The following is a 19542-nucleotide window of genomic DNA, read 5'->3' as shown; positions in this document are numbered from 1 at the left end:
ATTGTCTCAGGGGACTGTGGGTCTGTGAGTGCCGCTCCTCTTCTCCTCCCCTCTCTATTCTGTCTCTCCTGACTCTCCTGGGTCCAGCTCAACACCTGCTCCTTGCAGTAGGCACAGGGTTGGGCAGGGTTTCCTAAGCAACCGGAGGCAACGCGAGTAGTTTATACAGTCTTTGTTTCCCCCCCCCGTGCTCTTCCTCTGTCTCTCTGACGCGCTCATTCCATGTCAAACTAAAGCAGAGGAAATAGAAACTGCACACATTAACTATATCTATAAGTACTTTCTGTTTGTACCCAGCAGGGATTAATCAGATCTCTTCCTGTTAACGCCTGATGTAGTAAATGTTTAACACCACCGGTTTGAACACGGCAGTGCTGATATGTCGTCACTGTGACCAAAGTCTAAGAAAAACGCAGTGATTAGTGACTGTTACTCTGCTACAGAGGTATTTTTTTCTGTTTCTTCTCTTGACTTTGGCGTCTCCCAAGCTTCTTCATAACTGCTTTGGACTTTATGACAATGTAAGTCATTGGATTTGTGGAATCAGCTTTATACTGGTAAGATGTTTTTCTTAAATGAATAGCAAGCAAATCGCCCAGAAATGACATGTGACACTGCTGTGTATGCCACATGAACTTGTCTCTGTGAGACAAAGGTGATGGTGGATGAGAGAATAATGAACCCCTTTACTTCCCCCCTCTGCCTATGAGCCGTATGGCCCTAATGGGGTCAGGCAGATGGGTGGGGACCATTCAGGGATCCATTAAGACAGCTTGTGTGTATATGTGTGCCCATGATCATATTTGTGTGCGTGTGGGTGTGTGCTTGTTTGTTTTTGAATTTTTGATTTTGAGGGTGTTTCTGTTGAATAATAAATTTTTAGGTGCGACTTTTTTAATTCATTTGAAACTGTGCCTCTTTCGATTGGGACAAATTTGTAGTCTTGACACACTCATACTGAGCAGATGAATGCACTGACTTGGTGTCTGAAAAGACTCTGAGTAGTATGACTGTTGCCTCTCTGCATCCATGCTGTTTCTGGACATTGTATTGTGTTAATGATTGCACTCTTTGGCCCACCCTGCTCCATGCTTGTTGGGGATTTTTATAATGAGGCTTAATGTATGTACCAGCATGGGGATTAGTGTCTGTGTGTATGTATGAATTAAAATGTGTAGGGCTGCAACTAATAATTATTCTTCCGATATTTTGTTTTGATTAATCAACTAAATGTTTTGATCTATAAAACATCAAAACAGTGAAAAATGTCCATCACAATTTCCTGGAGTCCACAGGTCACACCAATGACAATCAATGAATCAATAAATCTTTGCAGCTCTATAAATTTGACGAATAATGTTAATACTCATTGTAAGTATTAACTTTCATCCTACCAACATATTTAACATACAAGGACTACTGACTGGGGTCCCTGGGGACCCCAAGAACAAACTACTGTAAGATACAACCTTCACAGCAAAATGTTAACTTATTTCTATCTATCTATTTCTATAGTTGTGTGATTAATGTCATCTGAAGAAAAAACAGATTATTATTATTATTGTAGGAAAGTTACAGTTAATATGCATATTGTGTAAAACATAAATATATACTTTTCTTTAATACAAATTGCAGCTTCTATCCCAAGTACAGTCTTTCCACAAAGCCTTTATAATGACTGACAGAGTGTCCCTACCTTCCCTGATAGTATGTGATACTTTAAATTAGAACCCATGGCAAACATGAATGAGTCCCATCTATTAAAACTGCATAGACGAAGTGGGGTGCTTTTGACTGGTGTCCCCCAGGACCCCAGTACATTGGTGTTTAATTTAAAAAGCGTTAATTAAAACAGAAACAATGAAATGAAGTCATTAGGAACCAATTGATTGACAATGTCATGAAAGATTGGAATGATAGAATAAAGCACATGTGAGATATGACAAAAAGTATATATCTGTGGTCTGCGGGTCGGTAGGATTAAGGTTAATATGCACTGATACAGGTAGTGATCTGTCATTTATCAGTAGTTTTTAACAGTCTTGTTGCGTTTTTCAGGCTTAGATTGCTGCAGCATTTAACATTACATTTTGCATTATATGATAACAGACTTCTATTTAGCGGCGTGGAGCAGCCCTCATCAGTATTAGGCTGTATGAAAGTTATGTCCATCTCCTCCACTCCGGCATGCGGTTGTGAGGCGTGCTGCTCGCCGCTCAGCTTCAGAATCAGACTCCGCCCCTTTACGAGCATCGGACACCTTCAGCACAACAAAGCATGTGTCGCTCCGCAACATTGTTTCTCCTCTGAACGGCCGGAATATAGGATTTTGTCGGATTTTTTGCTCCTTGCTTTCCCATTGATGCTTATCCTAGAGTAGGTAAGCCAAATTTAAGATGTATGCACCTCGGGCGGAGGGGATGAGTTACTGTTTATTTGTTTTGTTGTGCATTCGGCGCCATTTTCATACACAGATTGTTTAAATACCTTGGCACGTTGGTCCGATTCAGCCTATTACTGTTCTGCTGTTCAATTGAAAAAAAAAAGTTAGAAATTGAAGTCTACGTATCAGAATACATTAACATGCGGTATTTATACGATGATTTATTGAAGCAAATTAAAATTATAAAGGCTCTTTGCCCAATTAAATTGCATTATAGCAGTCTAACGGTGTCCCCATAAATCAAAAGTGCTCCGTATTAGCGGAGGCAGCAATGTTTTCTAAAAATGTGAGTTGTTTTTGTAGAAAAATAAATAAATAAAAGGATGAGCGTTCAAGTTACCACTCCACTAAAAGAAATCGCACAATTTGGATATTTTAGTAAAATTAAATTTATAAAATATTTGTTTTTGTGTAAAGACATATTATTATTTTGTTTATGGGGAAATATTATATATTTATATAATATTGTTTATTTTATGGGGAAAAAGCAAAATAGATCTTAATGCTCTTAATGTTAAATCTTAATGCTTTCTATCTAGGGATGGTTCATCTTCACATAAAGTGTAGTGATTATAGTGAGTATGATGTATAAGAGAAAGAACTGACTGGAAGTGACATGATTACCTTATTTTGTCCCTAAATCTTTCCCATGTTAAATAGTTATTGCCCCACAAGATACACTTGAGTCCTGGTCTTGAATACTTGTGAGCTGTGCTGTTATTTCCAACAATGTGTCTGCCTAGATGTTCAGATATTGTTTTTTCATGCTTTTTCAGAGATTGCTCTGCTTTAGGATTTCATTTTCTGCTTGACGTGACTCGCTTTTACCCCAAGAGAAGTGTGCATGGGTTAAAAATATCCATCTTCCCTGGAGGGCTTCATATGTGAATGTGTGTCTGCTTCTGTGTGCTCAAACGCCTGTACAACCCATAACGCACTTAGGAGAAACTCATCCAATAAGCCTCATCTCCATTGATGATACTGCTGGATATATATAGTCAGATAATCTTTTATGAAGCGCTGCAGATATGACGTCGGAAGGATGAGGGGGGAGACAGAGGGAGCGTTTATGCAGTACAACTGGCAAGAGCTTGCTTGAGCAATAAGAGTAAATACAAAGGTTAAAAAAAAAAGACATATAGATAAGATCTGGGTGCCCGGGGTCTCCTGTACTGCTGAATCAGCAGTGTTGAGAACACAGAACTGCTGAAGTGATGCTGAAGGATGTTTGTGGCTCTGCTGTGTGAGAGTGAGGTCACCAAGGTCCCTGAAGAGCTTGCTGGTGTTAATCCTCTTTTGGGAGTTATGATGCATTTGTGCAGTTAGACTACTACTCTGTTGTGTGAGCAGCACTAAATAGGAAACAGACTACACATACATAGTCCCTTGCTCCTTTCTTCATGAATGAGGGAGCCTGAGGATTTAACTAGCTTAGAGACCATGTAAAAAAGTTGAAGTTTATATAATATAATATAATATTTTGCACAAATAATTGCAGTATTATTTTAAAATATAGTAAATTGTATAATGATAAATACACATTTTGATTATTTTGACTAATCAATCATGACATCTAGACACAGATCTGTATTTTGTGTCGCACATAAAGAACACATCTTTCATAATGTGCACTAATGTACACATATACTATTCTTTTAAAGGGTTTTGGTTGAGGTGATGTTGGAAATGGATTTAGAATTGCTTTCAGGGCAACCACAGTAAATCAATCACGCTACTTCATTCTTTTCCCATGGTGGTTCATGTTACAGCATCAAGAGGACAGACCATCTGTGTGTATTGATTAGTTTAGAACTGAGTTTGAGATCGGTTTACGCACAGGACTAGACTAAAATAAACCTTTTGTAGCCTGTTACCTTTGGGTTGAGTATCACCCAGCTCACCTAAAAGATATGGTGTCACAGGATCCATGATTGCAATACGTCATTCAAAGTCTGATCATGTTCTTCATTTGTTGCAAGAGTCATTCTAGATGTATTTCTCTGCAAAATCTTGAAATCATGCAGTATTGTTTATTTTCACTTTAGGATTATTTAAAAAGAAGTAAATTTTGGGATGTTGCTGGGCGAGCTTGTTAGCGTTAAGTGAACATACGAACAGTTTATCCCGGCACGTGTTAGCGTGTGTGCTGGCATGTGTTTCTGTGTTTACTTTGAGAGAGGTTAATAGGAGCCACCATGTGGCCAGAGGACTGATATATTGGCCTTGCGTTTTTATGTTGATTTTCAGCCAGGTAGGCGGAGCTCCACATAAAACCATGAATCAGCACAGCTGATCGCCACAGTGTTTCTGCCAGCTATTCTCTTTTGCGTGCACACACATATACACACACACACACACACACAGATGCATGCACACCCAGAGATGCAGACTGAGAGACAGATAAGAAGGAATCGGAGTGGAGGGAGACAGTGAGATAGATGCTGTAGGCAGGTAGATAGAGATAATCTCACTTGGTCACTTGGGGCCTGATTAACTCCAAACTCCTTCTAATTCCTTAAGCCTACTGTCAGTACCCAGGAACCATGCTTTCTTTACGTCCCAGTATTCATACAAGGTAGTTTTGTTTTGGAACTCATGTCACCTGTCAGTCAGTTGCTAATATTAGTAAGGAAGGAGCAGTAATGTTGCTCAAAATAAAAAAAATGTATCTAAATAATCGTAAATTTAGTATTCTGTGTATGTTTGCGGCTGTGTACACATGTATGCACATGTGCATATGTGTGCTGCGTGCAGAGCATAAATAGATGTGAGCTTGTCTGTAAAAGCTGACTAATGAGCCCCTGCATCTTGAGCATATGGGGCTATTTATATACTATACGTCCTCTTTCTGTGCAAGCTTCCCCATTCAGCCCTCTCGTCTCATTTCGTTTCATACATATGCATATATATTTATACACATACACACACCAACTCACAGCAGTAGCAGCTCTGCAGCATCACTGGCAAATAATATGAAGGCTTTGGGATGAATATATCTTTTAAGCAGTTGGAGACTTGGATTCAAGTACAATGTGAACTCTATTGCTCTCTCCCCTAAGTGAGATTCACTGAGTCAAATCAAATCTCTTCAGATTTCAAATTATCTTCCTGTGGGAGCATTAAATTCAATTAAAAGTCACAGAAACTCTAAATCAAATCCTGATTCAACCCCAGCCCTGGCGTTTGCACCTGATCCAGCAGCTCTTTGCGAGCTCAGTCTTGCTAGAGGGTGGCCTACTTCATCTATAATTTAGCTCATTAGAGACACTAATTATGTAGTATTTAGGGCAGATTTTTTTTCATACAGTACAGCAGTATTTCATCTCATTAGCTTCATTTCAAAAAGAAATATGCTTCACGTTAAGGTTGATTCTGTATTGAGAGATCCTGTGGTGGGGCTGCTGTTATCTCAATCGGTCATGATGCAGGTTCGTCCTGCTCAGCTGGCTGATAGCAGAGATGTTAGATAGGCAACACAAAATGGAGGAGGCAGCAGACACAAGCTCAGCTGGTCCATTAGGAGCATGTCTGTTTCCTGACAATCAGAATTGAGATGACAGAGCATTAAAAGACCCAAAGGAGCCTGTGAGCACTGATGCATACCAGTGTGTGTGTGTGTGTGTGTGTGTGTATGTGGTGACCTAGGGCATAGGCCTATGGGGGGTCTTGAGGGGGGAAGGGTAGGCAGGATTAGTTATAGAGTGCAGCACAGTTATTGGTCACTGGACACAAACAATGGGAGGGCTAAAGAGGATTTGGTCTGTGTGCGTACCCCCTCCTCCTCTCCTGCTGTCCTGTAGTGCCAGTGGGAAGTGTATGGTATAGAGGGCCAGGCTGCCCCCTTTGGGGCGGCCCTGTACATCTGGAAGATTGGCCTGTCTGCCTGTCTAGCATTTCCCCTCCCCCACCCCATACAAGAAAGGGTGGGACTTGAACTACATATGGAAGAGACAAACACAGCAACATTAGTCACCAGTTTAGACAAGGCCTAGTCAAGACAGGATGCGCATCTGTCTCATTGAGGGCTAGAACTGATTGTGATGTAAATAATAAATATGACCTAGCAGAGGTGCAGCGGGATTGCATAATGCTGGCAGTTTATTTCTGTCAGTTGTGTGCTTTAATCAGCTAGTTTGTGCTTCAACTGTTACATATTGACAGCATTCTTGGTATCTTCCATAAGTTAAGTCAGATTGATAGGAACTGGAGTGAAAATGTTTGCTGCTACCTGCAGTCAATGTCCTGAGTAAGAGTGGGTGATAATATTGTAAATTATCTGGAAAATAAATGAAGACACTGTTCTTGCATAAAATAACCTGACAGGAATGTTTGTTTTTGTCTAATCCAGCTAATTAAATACCTGACAAATCAAGATGCTAAATCACATACATGCAAAAATCATAATAAAAAACACATTTCCATAAAGCAGTCATGCTTATTGGTTTGCAACGTTGCCTAAAATGACCTGGTATACCCAGAAATAACATTAACAGAATAGGAACCTCGTTATAGACAAATCTAAGACAGTTGACTAGTTTAAATCATCTCATAGTATAAATCGCCCAACTCTAATTATCTGTATGAGAAGGTGCCTTAGATGACCTGTACAGGATGGGTGTGGAGAGCCAGGCATGCTTTGGCGAGGATGATCCGGGCGGTGCTAATAGGCACCTCTAGAGCAGAATGCCTCCTTTGTGTCCATGAGATTTAATGAGTCTGTGATAAGCAGCATTTTGAGCTCGTCCTCAGAACTCCACGTAGACACAGACACACTCTTCAACAAGGGAGGCTATTGTGTGATGAAGTGATGTTTGTGTATGTGTGTAAGTATGTGAGTCTGAGTTAAAATATAATCTGTGGGTGGCAGTTGGATTCATGTTTAATGCAATATGTCTCAGTCATGCCACTCAGAGTGGGAAACTAACATGTTATTGTAAATTGCTATTAAATGAAAATAATGAAGCATGCACACAAACAACTTTATTTGCTTGATAAACAATAGTATTTTCTATTGTATCACCACTGCAAACAGAAAATGACCAGAACAAGTGTAGGCCTGTTCTAGTACCTTTTACAGAACAAAATGTTTTGGGCAATTTTTTGTTGTCATATTCCTTAAACATACACATTAAATAAAATGTAAATTATTGTATCAATCTAGTGTAGTCCATGTATTATATTTGCTTGCCATTCAGAGCATAGTAAAGTGTAACGTTTCCTACACACAGGCTGATAGTTCACTGCTCCTAATCTCATTTGTTGTGTTCCAAGTATAGCCGCGCTGTGCACTGTCACATTCTGTACAACACTGTGACCTTTCTCCATCTCTGACTCCCTTCTGTTCTCCTTCCCAGTGGCTACCATGACAACAGAGGCAAGTGCAGTGAGCGAGGCGGACACTGAGGGCAAGCAGAAGGCAAGCGGCGCCGAACCCGAACCCGAGAACAAGCAGAATCCGGAGGCGGCAACATCTGAGCCAGAGGGGGAGCAGTCGAGCAAGAAGGCCCAAGAGCAGGCCTCTGAGCCTGGGGCTGCTGATGTAGCTACCTCCCCAGAGGAGGAGCAGCTGAAGCCTCGTACCCGGACCTCTGCTGGCAAAGGCCTGTCTCGCCTCTTCTCCTCTTTCCTCAAACGCCGCTCACAGTGCTCTGAGGGAGAGGGGTTTGAGGCAGAGAAAGCCAGGGAGGAAAAGGCAGACAAAGAGGAAAAAGCTGATAAGGCGGAAGAAGTGAAAAGCGAAGAGAAGGAGGCTAAAGTAGAAGAGGTAAAATCAGAGGTTAAAGAAGAGAAAAAGACAGAAGAAAAAGTAGAACAAAAAGAGGAGAAAAAGAAAGAGGAGGAAAAAGTAGAGAAGAAGGGCAGTAAAAAGAAAAAGAAAGAAGCCAAGAGAAAAGCAGAGGAAAAGGATGGTGAGAAAGTGAAAAAGACAGAGGAGAAAAAAGAAGAGGAACCAGTGAAGAAGAAAGAGGAGCAGAAGGAGGAGGCAAAGGCACAGCAGACTGTAGAAAAGGTGGAGGAAAAATTGGAGACAAAAGAAGAGGAAAAGAAGGAGACTGCTGAAGCTAAAGACAAGGGGGCAGAGGCCGCAAAGAAGGAGAGTAAAGAGGAGGAAAAAGTTGACAAGAAAGGGTCAAAGAAAAAAGAAAAGGAGGAAAAAGTAAAAAAGAAGGAAGAGGAAAAGGCCAAGAGGAAAGCAGAGGAAGAAGAAAGGGTAAAGAAGAGAGAAGAAGAGAAAGAAAAGAGGAGAGAAGAAGAAAAGGCAAGAGAGGCCGAAAGAGCAAAGAAGAAAGAAGAGGAAAAGGCCAAAAAGAAGGAGGAGGAGAAAACGAAAGAGGAGAAGACAAAAAAGAAAGAAGAGGAGACAAAAAAGAAAGAAGAAGAGACAACTAAGAAAGAAGAGGAGAAGGGTAAAGAAGAGGTAAAAAAGAAAGAGGAGAAAAAGACAGAAGAAAAGCCGAAGAAAGAAGAGGAAAAAGGGAAGAAAAAAGAGAAAGGGAAGAACAAAGGAAAGAAGGAGGCGAAGGGACCAAGTGAGGAGCAGGTGAAAGCACCAATTGCTGCTCCAGAACCAGAGCTTAAAACTGAGCCAGAGGCTGAACAAGCTCCTGATCAGCACTCGCTAAGCAGCGCAGAGACGCAGGTGAGTGTTACACTGACAAATATTACACTTGATAATGAATGTGTGACAGTGGAGAATAGAGGTTTAAGTTATGCAACATCAGGGAAAAACGACACATACAGAGGAGAAGAGTCAATAGCAGAGGTATCAACACTGAAGAAGCAATGTGAGATGCCAGAAATTACAGTCAGCTTTTTGCAGATATAGGCCAAAAACAAAGCTATCATGTAAATGCATGCTCAAGATTGGTTTGTAGTAGAGGAACATGTTTTTTTTCTTTCTAATTAATTTTTCATGTGGTGGATAGCTTGCTCAGCAAAAGTAACAATGCAGGTCTGAACTGAAAGCTTGATTGAAAAGAAAAATGATCCATGCTGGCCTGAACTGAATGATCTCAAGCTAGTAACAATAGCATTACATTTACTAAGATCTGTAACTGTATCATTATTTCCAAATTAAGTATATGCTGGCCTGAACTGAATGATCTCAAGCTAGTAACAATAGCATTACATTTACTAAGATCTGTAACTGTATCATTATTTCCAAATTAAGTATATTACATCCTCCCACTTTCTTTTCATCTGTATTTAACACACTTTGTCTCGTGTTGACTCTCCCAGCCAGCTCAGGAGGAACACAAGGAAGAAGCTGCGATAAAGAAGGAGCCTGAGTTAGTTGAGGTGAAGAAGGAGGAGACGGAGAAAAAAGAGGAAGAACCAGCACAACAGGAGAAGGAGGGAAAAGGAGAGGAGGAGAAGGTTGCAAAGGAGCAGACAAAGAAGGAGAAACCTGCAAAAGAAAAGAAGACTGAGAAGAAGGCAGAAGAGGCGAAAAGCTCCAAAAAGCAGAAAATCATGCAATGCAAAATCACCTTACTGGACGACACTCTGTTTGAGTGTGAGCTTGATGTAAGAGACCGTCCAAGTTACAGAATGTTCTCTTGTGTTTGTGTAATGACTATCACAATATTAATATGATTATGAAAACTAAAGAATATTTCTCTTCTCTGTCTGTTTTTTTTCTCTCTTTCTCATTTAGAAACATGCTACAGCGCAGGAACTTTTAACAAAAGTGTGCGACCACCTCAACCTGCTGGAGAAAGATTACTTTGGCCTCGCTTACTGGGACACGCCAACAACCAAGGTTGGTGTGTTTTGCTTGTAGTTTTAGCATAAGCAGATATTTTGCATGACACTGGCAAGAAATTGATTGTGAGCGGTTTGTAATTTTCTTCCCCACATTTTCCTCAGATATGGTTGGAACCCACCAAAGAGATCCGGAAACAGGTTTCAGGTGCTGTCTATGAGTTTACATTCAACATAAAGTTCTACCCTCCTGATCCAGCACAGCTTACTGAAGACCTCACCAGGTGAATGTCTTAAGTGTTATACTTGAAGGAATACTTGTGGGAAATCTGCTTATTCGCTAGATATAATGTGACAATGAGTGAGCTTTAGAGCTTCTGTTTGCCACTGCTGTCTTTGTGCTAAGCTAAGCTAATCGCCTGCTGGCTGTAGCTTCAGCATACAGATGAGAGTCGTATCAATCTTCTCATCTAGCTCTCAGCCAGAAAATTAATAACTTATTCCCAAAGTGTTAACCTATTCCTTTTATGTTCCTTCCCTAACTACAATGAAATCTTGTATCATCCTCCTATTATTCAATAATAGGATTAAGTTTTTACATCCAAGCTTCATAAGTGAGCTCATTTTTGTGTTTTTACATCTTTTCCAGGTACTTTCTGTGTCTCCAGCTGAGGCAGGACATTATGCGTGGTGTTCTTCCCTGTTCCTTTGTCACACTGTCCCTGCTGGGCTCCTACACAGCCCAGTCAGAGCTTGGAGAATATGACCCAGAACTCCATGGAACAGACTATGTTAAAGATCTGAGTCTGGCCCCCGGACAGAGCAAAGAGCTGGAGGAAAAGGTCATGGAGCTGCATCGCACATACAGGTAATCCAAGCCAGGTATTCAGCTGACCCAAACTGTGAGATGCTTGTACATATTTGGTGTTTATCAAACTGTTTCAATAAATGATTTAGCAAAAGTCCTTTAAATTATCATGGCAACAAAACATATCTTTGAAAAGATGTTTCACCCCTCTCCTCTGTGTATGCAAGGTCAATGAGTCCAGCCCAAGCAGACATGCTGTTTCTGGAAAACGCCAAGAAACTCGCCATGTATGGAGTGGACCTGCACCAAGCCAAAGTACGGTTTTGTTTGAATTATTACATTGCGTGTTTGGTTTAATGCGCTGTGGGTTAACTGATGCAGCTTCTCCTAACTCAAGTCTCAGTTATTACCTCCAGCTCAAGAGAGGTTGACAATATGCAAAAGGGAACTGAACTACAGACAGTGCTATTGATGGATTCTTGTTTTTAGCACAATTAAGGGTCAGTGTTTTGTTATTTTAAGGTCAACATTCAAAAGTTTCTCATTAATCTGTGAAGTATTAATTGGTTTCACTGGAGGAGAACTACCTCAAACAACTATACAACCAAACAATATCTACCTCAGTCTTTTAATGAAATGGAGTGTGTATTATTACAGGCTCTTTGCACTGCAATTCCGGTGCATGTTTTTCATGGATACTCTAAAATGCCAAGGTCCATGGTTCAAGTATGCATCGATTTCCCTTCATTTTTAAAATGCATTTCATCATTTTGTGACAGCACTCTTTCTTTTTTTGACATCAGTAGCTTCCAGATTTTAATTACAAAATTAATGTCTGCCCCCTTTCAGAAAAATTGAAGAGATTTACTCCAACTCCCATGACCTCAAAATCTACCGCATCATAGTATGAAAAAGTCTGCCTCCTAGTGACCATCTGTTGTAAGTGTAGGGTGTGTGCAATGGTGTGCAGTACTATAACTTTTTCATCCTCTTTTTTTTTTTATGTGTATGCAGGATCTTGATGGTGTCGACATTACACTGGGGGTTTGCTCTAGTGGTTTGATGGTTTACAAGGACAAGCTGAGAATCAACCGTTTCCCTTGGCCCAAAGTCCTCAAGATCTCTTACAAACGCAGCAGCTTCTTTATTAAGATCCGGCCATCGGAGGTAAATCTAAATTTACATTTTCCATTCTGTCATTTATTTTAATCAGACAATTTTTCTTTTACTTCATCCTGTCCACTTACTGCATCCACTGGTCCTTTCCCCTAAACCCCACAGCACTTAAATGAAGAATTTATTAAACTGGACTCATTCCCTTGACTTTTGTTATGTTGGATTAAATGGGATAATATGATCAACGTAACATCATTATGTTTGACTTTTACTTTATATTTGTTTCTTTGCCTACAGCAAGAGCAGTATGAAAGCACAATTGGCTTCAAACTGCCAAACTACAAAGCCTCAAAGAAGCTGTGGAAAGTTTGCGTTGAACACCATACCTTCTTCAGGTAAGAACAGGTTGATCTTGCCCTACTCTCAATGACATTTCCCTGCCTGGCAACAGAGGTCATTCCCAGGTTTTGTCTATCCCTTGGATAATTGGCTAACTGGTCTCTGCAGCTTAATCCCTATATTGGCTCCCTGGCAGTTTAACCACAGATGAGAAGCTACATATCCATGGCCCTGACCTTAGAATTACACCTCAAGGGTTTTCTCTTCTCAGTAAGACAGAGAGCAAAGTTGCTGTTACATAATAATACCACCTTGTAGGCAATACAAAGTCATACAATGTGATATGATATAACTTATAATTTTGATTTGAAATTGGCAAATTGATTAAGAGGCGTGTAGATGAAAATTAAATAAATGTGTTTGTCCCTCAGGGTTCCAACAGTTGAGCCTCCCTCGTCACGCCGCTTCCTCGTTTTGGGCTCTAAGTTCAGGTACAGCGGACGCACTCAGGCCCAGACCCGCCAGGCCAGCTCCATGATTGACCGCCCAGCCCCTCGCTTCACACGCTCAGCAAGCAAGCGTCTGTCCCGTAACCTAGATGGAGGTATGTGCAAGTGTGTGAAGCCACATTTTTGTATCACACAAGTATTTGGTAATATAAGTGATTCTATAAACTATTCTTTGGCTTGTTTCACTGCTGCAGCTGGAGAGGAGACTCTCCAGTTCCTGCAACAACTCTCAGCATCAACCGGGTCTCAGGTTGATGATTCGTCACTTACACTGGATTCTGACAAATCCCAGCCATCCTCTGAATTCACAGGTACCAGGAACTGTGTGGAGCTGCACCGGCGCTTTATTTTGTTGTCACTCGCTAACGGCCTTATCGCATCATTTAACATACCCATCCATTCTGGTTCATTTGCTTTCATGCCCTTAAACCTTGTGTTTCAGCTGCGGCACAGATCGTTAACTATTCAGAACGGTGACCTGTTCAGACTTGTGGATAATGAGACCCACCTTGTACTTTCCCTGGCATGATCCCAGGGTAGCTTTGGTCACTGAACTCTGAAAGAAAAAACATGGAGTTTCCTCACACCCATAACTCCGCATTTAGTGGCATTTCCAGTCTTGAGGCTGCTGTTCCTCATTTCTTGGCTTTCTCAGAAGTTGCTGTTTGATGTTTGTTGCACAATGGCTTTCATTTGCTTGTACGCTTGTAGCTTTGTGTTCAACACCTTGACTGACTCACTCATTATTGCTCCATTGACTATTGTTGACTGTTATTTAAACACAGGATAGATCTAACAGGCAATTTCACCTTTTTTTATCTGGTTCTTGTTACAAAGGACGTAGCATTTGTGCTACATGGCCAGATCAGAGTCACTTTTCATTGAGCTTTGTACTAACCTCAGCTTACTGGACTCACAATGGTCTGGTACAAATGCTTGGCATCTTGCTTGGTCAAAAAACATGCTTGAAGCACTGTGAAGCGTTCACTGTGGCCGTCATCTCTCCAGCTTAACCATTACATAACTTCCATCACCTCGTCATCTCTTCACAGCCAGAGGAGAGTCTGAGCAGACATTCGTTCAGTCCTGGGAGGAGGGGCAGTCTGTTCGAACAGTCACAATAATGGTGGAGGAAACTGGGCAGGCTGGCTCTCAAACTGTCACCCAGACAGTCAGTCAGCCATGGCTGGAGCTTGCATCTGATGAGCAGCAGCAGTGGAGAAAGGAAGATGAGTGGTCTAACGAGTTCCATCGACACCCTCCTTTTCCCTTTGTCCCACCTTTTGATTTTGTGAAGCAGCCAGGTATATACGCTTGTGACACCCGCTGGTCTTTATCCACATTTTCTCTTGATTAAGCAGTTTGCCTTAAATAATTCTAGACCTGCAGTATTTTGCCTTTGTACCCTGAGTTTGATTTCTAAAAAAATATGTCAAATTTTTTTTAGTTTATTGTGGCCAGCATGCACTTTCTGAATGCAGCTTCTATAAGCATTATGTGCCAAGGCTTTTATAGAAACCACACATTCTTCCTTGCTTTCAGCCATTTGCAATTTGAGTGTGAGTTTTATGTGTATTTGCTGATTTGGTATAAAAGTGCATTTTTTCCCCCTGATGTTGTCAGCTAAGCTCAGCTTGGCAAAAATTAGCTCTGTGGATAGGCTATGGCAACCATCACTGAAAATGCAAGACGATTGGTTCCTGTACTTTGACCGATTCCTCGATCTATCTTTGCTTGAGCGTGTTGATAAACGCCCATGTGAGTTCCTTTGTGTGTAAGCATTTTCAGAATATGAATACAACTTGTAAAAAAAACACTTACACAGCCTGCACTATCAATCAAATTTTAGTTTGTGTCATGCATCATAGTTTAACTTTCACTTCTGCTCCTCCCAGTCTCTCCTCCAGCCCAGTTCCAGCTCCAGGAGGAGAATAAGCAGATGATGCATGTAGTAGAGCAGGAAGTGACTAATCATGAGATCATTGAGAGGCTGCGGGAAAAAGTGATCTTGGTAGACAAGCTGAAAGATGCGCATGTTTTGGAAAAGAGGCTGAGGGAAGTGAGGGATTTAGAGGAAAGGCTCCAAGAAGTGGATGAGATGGCAGAGAGACTCCAGGAAGTAATAGAAGAGGAACTGGGGAAGGAAGAGGTAGCTAAGTTAATAGAGGAAGAGGTCAAACAAGTTGACGATGTAACAGAAACAGTGGTGAAAATATCTGTGTCAAAAAAGGCGGATGAAGTGGATGAACTGGAAGAGCAAAGAAAGCGGGTGAGTTTGTTAGATGATAGTTTGAGAGAAAAGCTACATCTGATAGAAAAAGAATGGAAAGATGAAGTGAAGCAGAAGTTTGGCTCTACAGATGTCATCAGCACCACAAAAACTGTGAGGAGGATTGAGACAAAAAAGGAGGATGAAGTGGATGAATTGGAAGACCAAATAAAGGAGGTGTTTTTAAAAGGCTTGTTGCCTGAGGCGGAGGAGGAGGAGACCAAGGTGAAGCAGGAGAGTGAAAAAGAGGTGATAGGTGTGAGTTTGTTAGATGATAGTTTGAGAGGCAAGCTACATCAGATAGAAAAGGAATGGCCAGACGAGATAGAGCAGAAGTTTGGCTCTACAGATGTCATCAGCACCACAAAAATTGTGAGGAGGATTGAGACAAAAAAGGAGGATGAAGTGGATGAATTGGAAGACCAAATAAAGGAGGTGTTTTTAAAAGGCTTGTTGCCTGAGGCGGAGGAGGAGGAGACCAAGGTGAAGCAGGAGAGTGAAAAAGAGGTGACAGATGAGACTTTGTTAGATGATAGTTTGAAAGACAAGCTACGTCAAATAGAAAAGGAATGGCAAGTAGACGTGGAGCAGAAGTTTGGCTCTCCAGCTGTCATCAGTACCTCAAAGTTTGTGAGCAGGATTGAGACAATAAAGGAGGATGGAGTGGATGAATTGGAAGAGCAAATAAAGCAGGAGTATTTGAAAGACGTGTTGCCTGAGGAGGAGGAGGAGGAGACTAAGGTGATGCAGTGGAGCAAAAAAGAGGTGACAGATGAGAGCATGTTAGATGATAGTATGAGAGACAAGCTACATCAGATAGAAAAGGAATGGCAAGATGAAGTGGAGCAGAAGTTTGGCTCTCCAGATGTCATCAGTACCACTTCTGTAGTTTCATACCAGAAAGTGGAGCGAAGGACTAAGAAGAGAGTGACAATTGTAGAAGATAGATGGCAGCAGCAGGAAGATATGGAAAATATGCAGATACAGTCTGGAGTAATATCTGAGGAGAGGCTAGAGAAAGAGAAGAAATGGCATAAGACAGCAATACTGGAGGAGAGAACTGAGGGAGAAGTTACAGAGAGGCTTCAGGCTGAGGATCAATCTCAGGTGGAAGATAGGGATATCTGGTTCGTACTTTTTGACCACCCTCCATACAAGGCTGTTGTCAAACCACCAGGTACAGTATATCATTGTACAAACAGCTTTAGACCTCCATTTGTAAAGAAACTAATCTCTCCAAAACTATCAGTAGAATTTCTTTTTTCCACAACTGATTTGTTGTCGAAGTAAGGATAATAGAACTGACATAAAAATTAAGTTGAAGATATCCTAATGGTGCAAAAGGGGTAGAAACACAAATATGAAAGGTTCAGAAATACCCCCAAAACATCTTTTTTGACATTTTACTACAGTGAGATGCCATTATGATGCATTTAAGATGCTTGACTTTGTATTTGCACCCATTATCATATTATTAATATACTTGAGAATGGCCTTTTGTCATTGACATTGTTGTTTCTTTACTCTCATCAGTTACCTTAGTCGAGCGTGTTGAGGTGGATGAAGGAGGGTATTTCATCTCAAAGACTGAGGTTACAACAGTTGAGGATGTAGGGGGAGTAATGGTAGAAGAGAGAACAATAAGAGAAGAGGAAATAAGACATATACCAGAGATCCAACCACCACACACCATCACAGAAAGAGAGGATGACTGGTTTGTGTCGCTGGATGTTGTTCCGAGAGAAATGTCTTATGTTCCACCAGGTACTGCTAAAATCCCCTGTGCTGCTTTTCAAAACAACTTTGACTCTCTAGTGAGTCGTATTATGCTTGCTACTTGCATTAACAACTGTTTCTACTCATATCAGTTACCTTGAAGGAACAAGACCAGATGCACGCAGAAAGTTTTATCTCTGTGGTTCGAACCGCAGCGGAGGAAGAGATAAAGGAAGTAGTAGTTGAAGAGAGAAAGATAATAGAAGAGGCACCAAGACATCTGCAAGAAATCCCACAACAGCCAGTGAAAGAGAGAGATGATGATTGGTTTGTGTTGGTGGATGTTGTTCCCAGAGAAACATCTTATGTACCACCAGGTACTAGTAAAATCCCTTATGCTGTTTTTAAAACAACTTTGGCTTTCTTCTGCCTTGTATTAACAACTTTTTCTTCTTATATCAGTTACCTTGAAAGAACAATACCAGATGCACGCAGAAAGTTTTATCTCTGTGGTTCGAACCGCAGCGGAGGAAGAGATTAAGGAAGTAGTAGTTGAAGAGAGAAAGATAATAGAAGAGGCACCACGACATCTGCAAGAAATCCCACAACAGCCAGTGAAAGAGAGAGATGATGATTGGTTTGTGTTTTTGGATGTTCCTCCCAGAGAAACATCATATGTACCACCAGGTATTGCTAAAATCCCCTGCACTGATTCACAGCTTTATCAGAGCAAGCAATTATCCTTAGCTTTTGCTGGCACTTTTATTCTTAAAGCCCTTGACCAGTGTACACTGTCTGAGGATTTTTATCTCTTTTGTTGTAGTCGCTGTTGCAGAACATGTTGAGGTGTCCCCCGAAGAACCAGTCTCTGTGGTTGCAATCACAGCAGTTGAACAGAGAGAGAAAATAGTGGAGGATGTTGTAGAAGAAAGAGAAGTAAAACAAAAGCAAGAGCAAGTCATAGCACTGCCAAAGGCTGTGAAAGAAATAGAAGATGACTGGTTTGTGCTGTTGGATGCTCCCACTAGAGAACCATCGTTTGTGCCACCAGGTATTGCCGACTCTCCCACATGCTCTTTCTTAAGACTTAAATGCTTATTTTGTCAGCTTCTTGGTTTTAATGTCTTACAATCCTCATTCATTCTCTTTGTCAATAGTCACCATGGCTGAGTATGTCCAGGTTTATTCTGAAGAGAGAATTTCTACTGTGGTTGAAACAGTAGCAGTAGTAGAGTCCAGGAAGGAGGTTGTAATTGAAGAGATCATGGTGCAGAAAGAGGAAAAGAAGGTTCCCAAGCAAATAATCCCTGAGCAGCAAATATCTCAGCCAGTCGCAGAAAGAGATGATGACTGGTTTCTGGTGCTGGATGTTGTTCCCAAAGAGACATCATTTGTGCCTCCAGGTACCCACATCCTTCACATTTCCCTATTCTCTTTTCACACATATCATCACCCCAAACTAGATCCATCCTACAAATGAACTGTGTGTGTCATCAAACTATTCAAATATAATTTCCATTGTTACCCTGTAGAAATATAAGGCTTCTGCACCTTGGCTCAAACTGAGGTATACATTTGTTGTTTGTTTTCAGTTTCTGTGCCACAACCAGCTAAAATCTATCCAGATATTCAACCTGAAATTGAAGTGAAAAGCATAGAGCAGAAACTGCCGCAGGTTGATCTTGAACAGATTAGACAGCAGCCTTCCCAGCCACTGCCAGAGAGAGATGATGACTGGTTTGTGCTGTTAGATGCTGTTCGTGAGGAGGCAGTCATAAAACCATCAGGTATACAGCTAATATGCATTTGCACCCTTGGCTACCGAAGTCCCTTTTTTCATTCCGCTTTAAAGTTGAACATTTGTGCTATGAAAAAGCTAGTGTCACTCAGTTCTTTTGACTCTCTCTGTGCCAGTTGCCACTGTTGAAATTATTCCGGAGATGAGGGAGACATTTGAGGTTGAGGTGACAACAACTGAGACTAGAACATGGAAGAAGATGATAATTGGTGCGGAGAGCAGGCAAGAAGAGGTACATCTTTCTGAAATGAGACCAAGCCCAATCGCACCACCGCCAGAGAGAGAAGATGATTGGTTTGTCCTGTGTGACATCATTCGAGAAAAGCCTGTCTTCATACCACCAGGTACCTTTCATTACCAAAGGGTCTCCATATACTCTGGTAAAAGGCTAATTTAAGTGGTGGCTAATAAGCAGGCCTGCATATGCACCTGATGCTTTTTTGTTTGCTTTAATTTTTGAAATAGCTCATAAGTCAAAAATCAATGATTATATCAGTTTTCAGCCACTGCATCCGATTTATTTATACATATTTTTCTGTGTTAGTTGCTGTGGTTGAACGTATTATGGATGTGGTGGCACCCATTGAACCAAAACAAAAAATCATCATGGAAGACGTGAGGCCACCTGTGCAGTTTGTGGAAATTAAACCGCCACAACCAAGAAAGGTGGATGATGACTGGTTTGCGCTACTAGATGTTGCAGCAAAAGTACCAGGTATTCTGATGGGTTTTTTTTGTAGACAGACAATTGAATTATGTCATGACTGAGAAGGTCATATTTTGAGGTTCACATGAGTTGCTGAGGTTGATTTGAAATTTCTTTGTGTGTATTCTACATCA

General features: G+C 41.1%; 1 protein-coding gene across 18 annotated transcripts in view; it reads left to right on the top strand.

The window, feature by feature from the left end:
* LOC137191586 (uncharacterized) overlaps positions 1-19542 on the top strand; it is a 33798-nt gene that overhangs the window by 2348 nt on the left and 11908 nt on the right. For 8 of the 18 annotated variants that reach the window (XM_067601801.1, XM_067601799.1, XM_067601796.1 and 5 more), the window contains exons 1-22: positions 2237-2376; positions 7798-9083; positions 9683-9970; positions 10101-10205; positions 10313-10431; positions 10797-11015; positions 11183-11270; positions 11970-12122; positions 12369-12466; positions 12842-13014; positions 13114-13230; positions 13972-14223; positions 14543-14677; positions 14815-16365; positions 16722-16952; positions 17057-17281; positions 17367-17591; positions 17728-17955; positions 18062-18307; positions 18497-18691; positions 18819-19046; positions 19247-19417. In XM_067601801.1, coding sequence (XP_067457902.1) covers position 2376; positions 7798-9083; positions 9683-9970; positions 10101-10205; positions 10313-10431; positions 10797-11015; positions 11183-11270; positions 11970-12122; positions 12369-12466; positions 12842-13014; positions 13114-13230; positions 13972-14223; positions 14543-14677; positions 14815-16365; positions 16722-16952; positions 17057-17281; positions 17367-17591; positions 17728-17955; positions 18062-18307; positions 18497-18691; positions 18819-19046; positions 19247-19417 — 6334 coding nt within the window. In that variant the 5' untranslated portion in view covers positions 2237-2375. Of the gene's footprint in view, positions 1-410; positions 558-2236; positions 2381-7797; positions 9084-9682; positions 9971-10100; positions 10206-10312; positions 10432-10796; positions 11016-11182; positions 11271-11969; positions 12123-12368; positions 12467-12841; positions 13015-13113; positions 13231-13971; positions 14224-14542; positions 14678-14814; positions 16366-16721; positions 16953-17056; positions 17282-17366; positions 17592-17727; positions 17956-18061; positions 18308-18496; positions 18692-18818; positions 19047-19246; positions 19418-19542 lie in introns of those variants that run through there. The other 10 variants (XM_067601792.1, XM_067601794.1, XM_067601803.1 and 7 more) reach the window with 10 other exon arrangements.

The sequence above is a fragment of the Thunnus thynnus genome, chromosome 10 (assembly GCF_963924715.1).
Source record: "Thunnus thynnus chromosome 10, fThuThy2.1, whole genome shotgun sequence".
Taxonomy (NCBI): Eukaryota; Metazoa; Chordata; class Actinopteri; order Scombriformes; family Scombridae; genus Thunnus; species Thunnus thynnus.
Note: the sequence above shows the minus strand (reverse complement) of the source record. Positions and strands in the feature narration are given on the sequence as shown.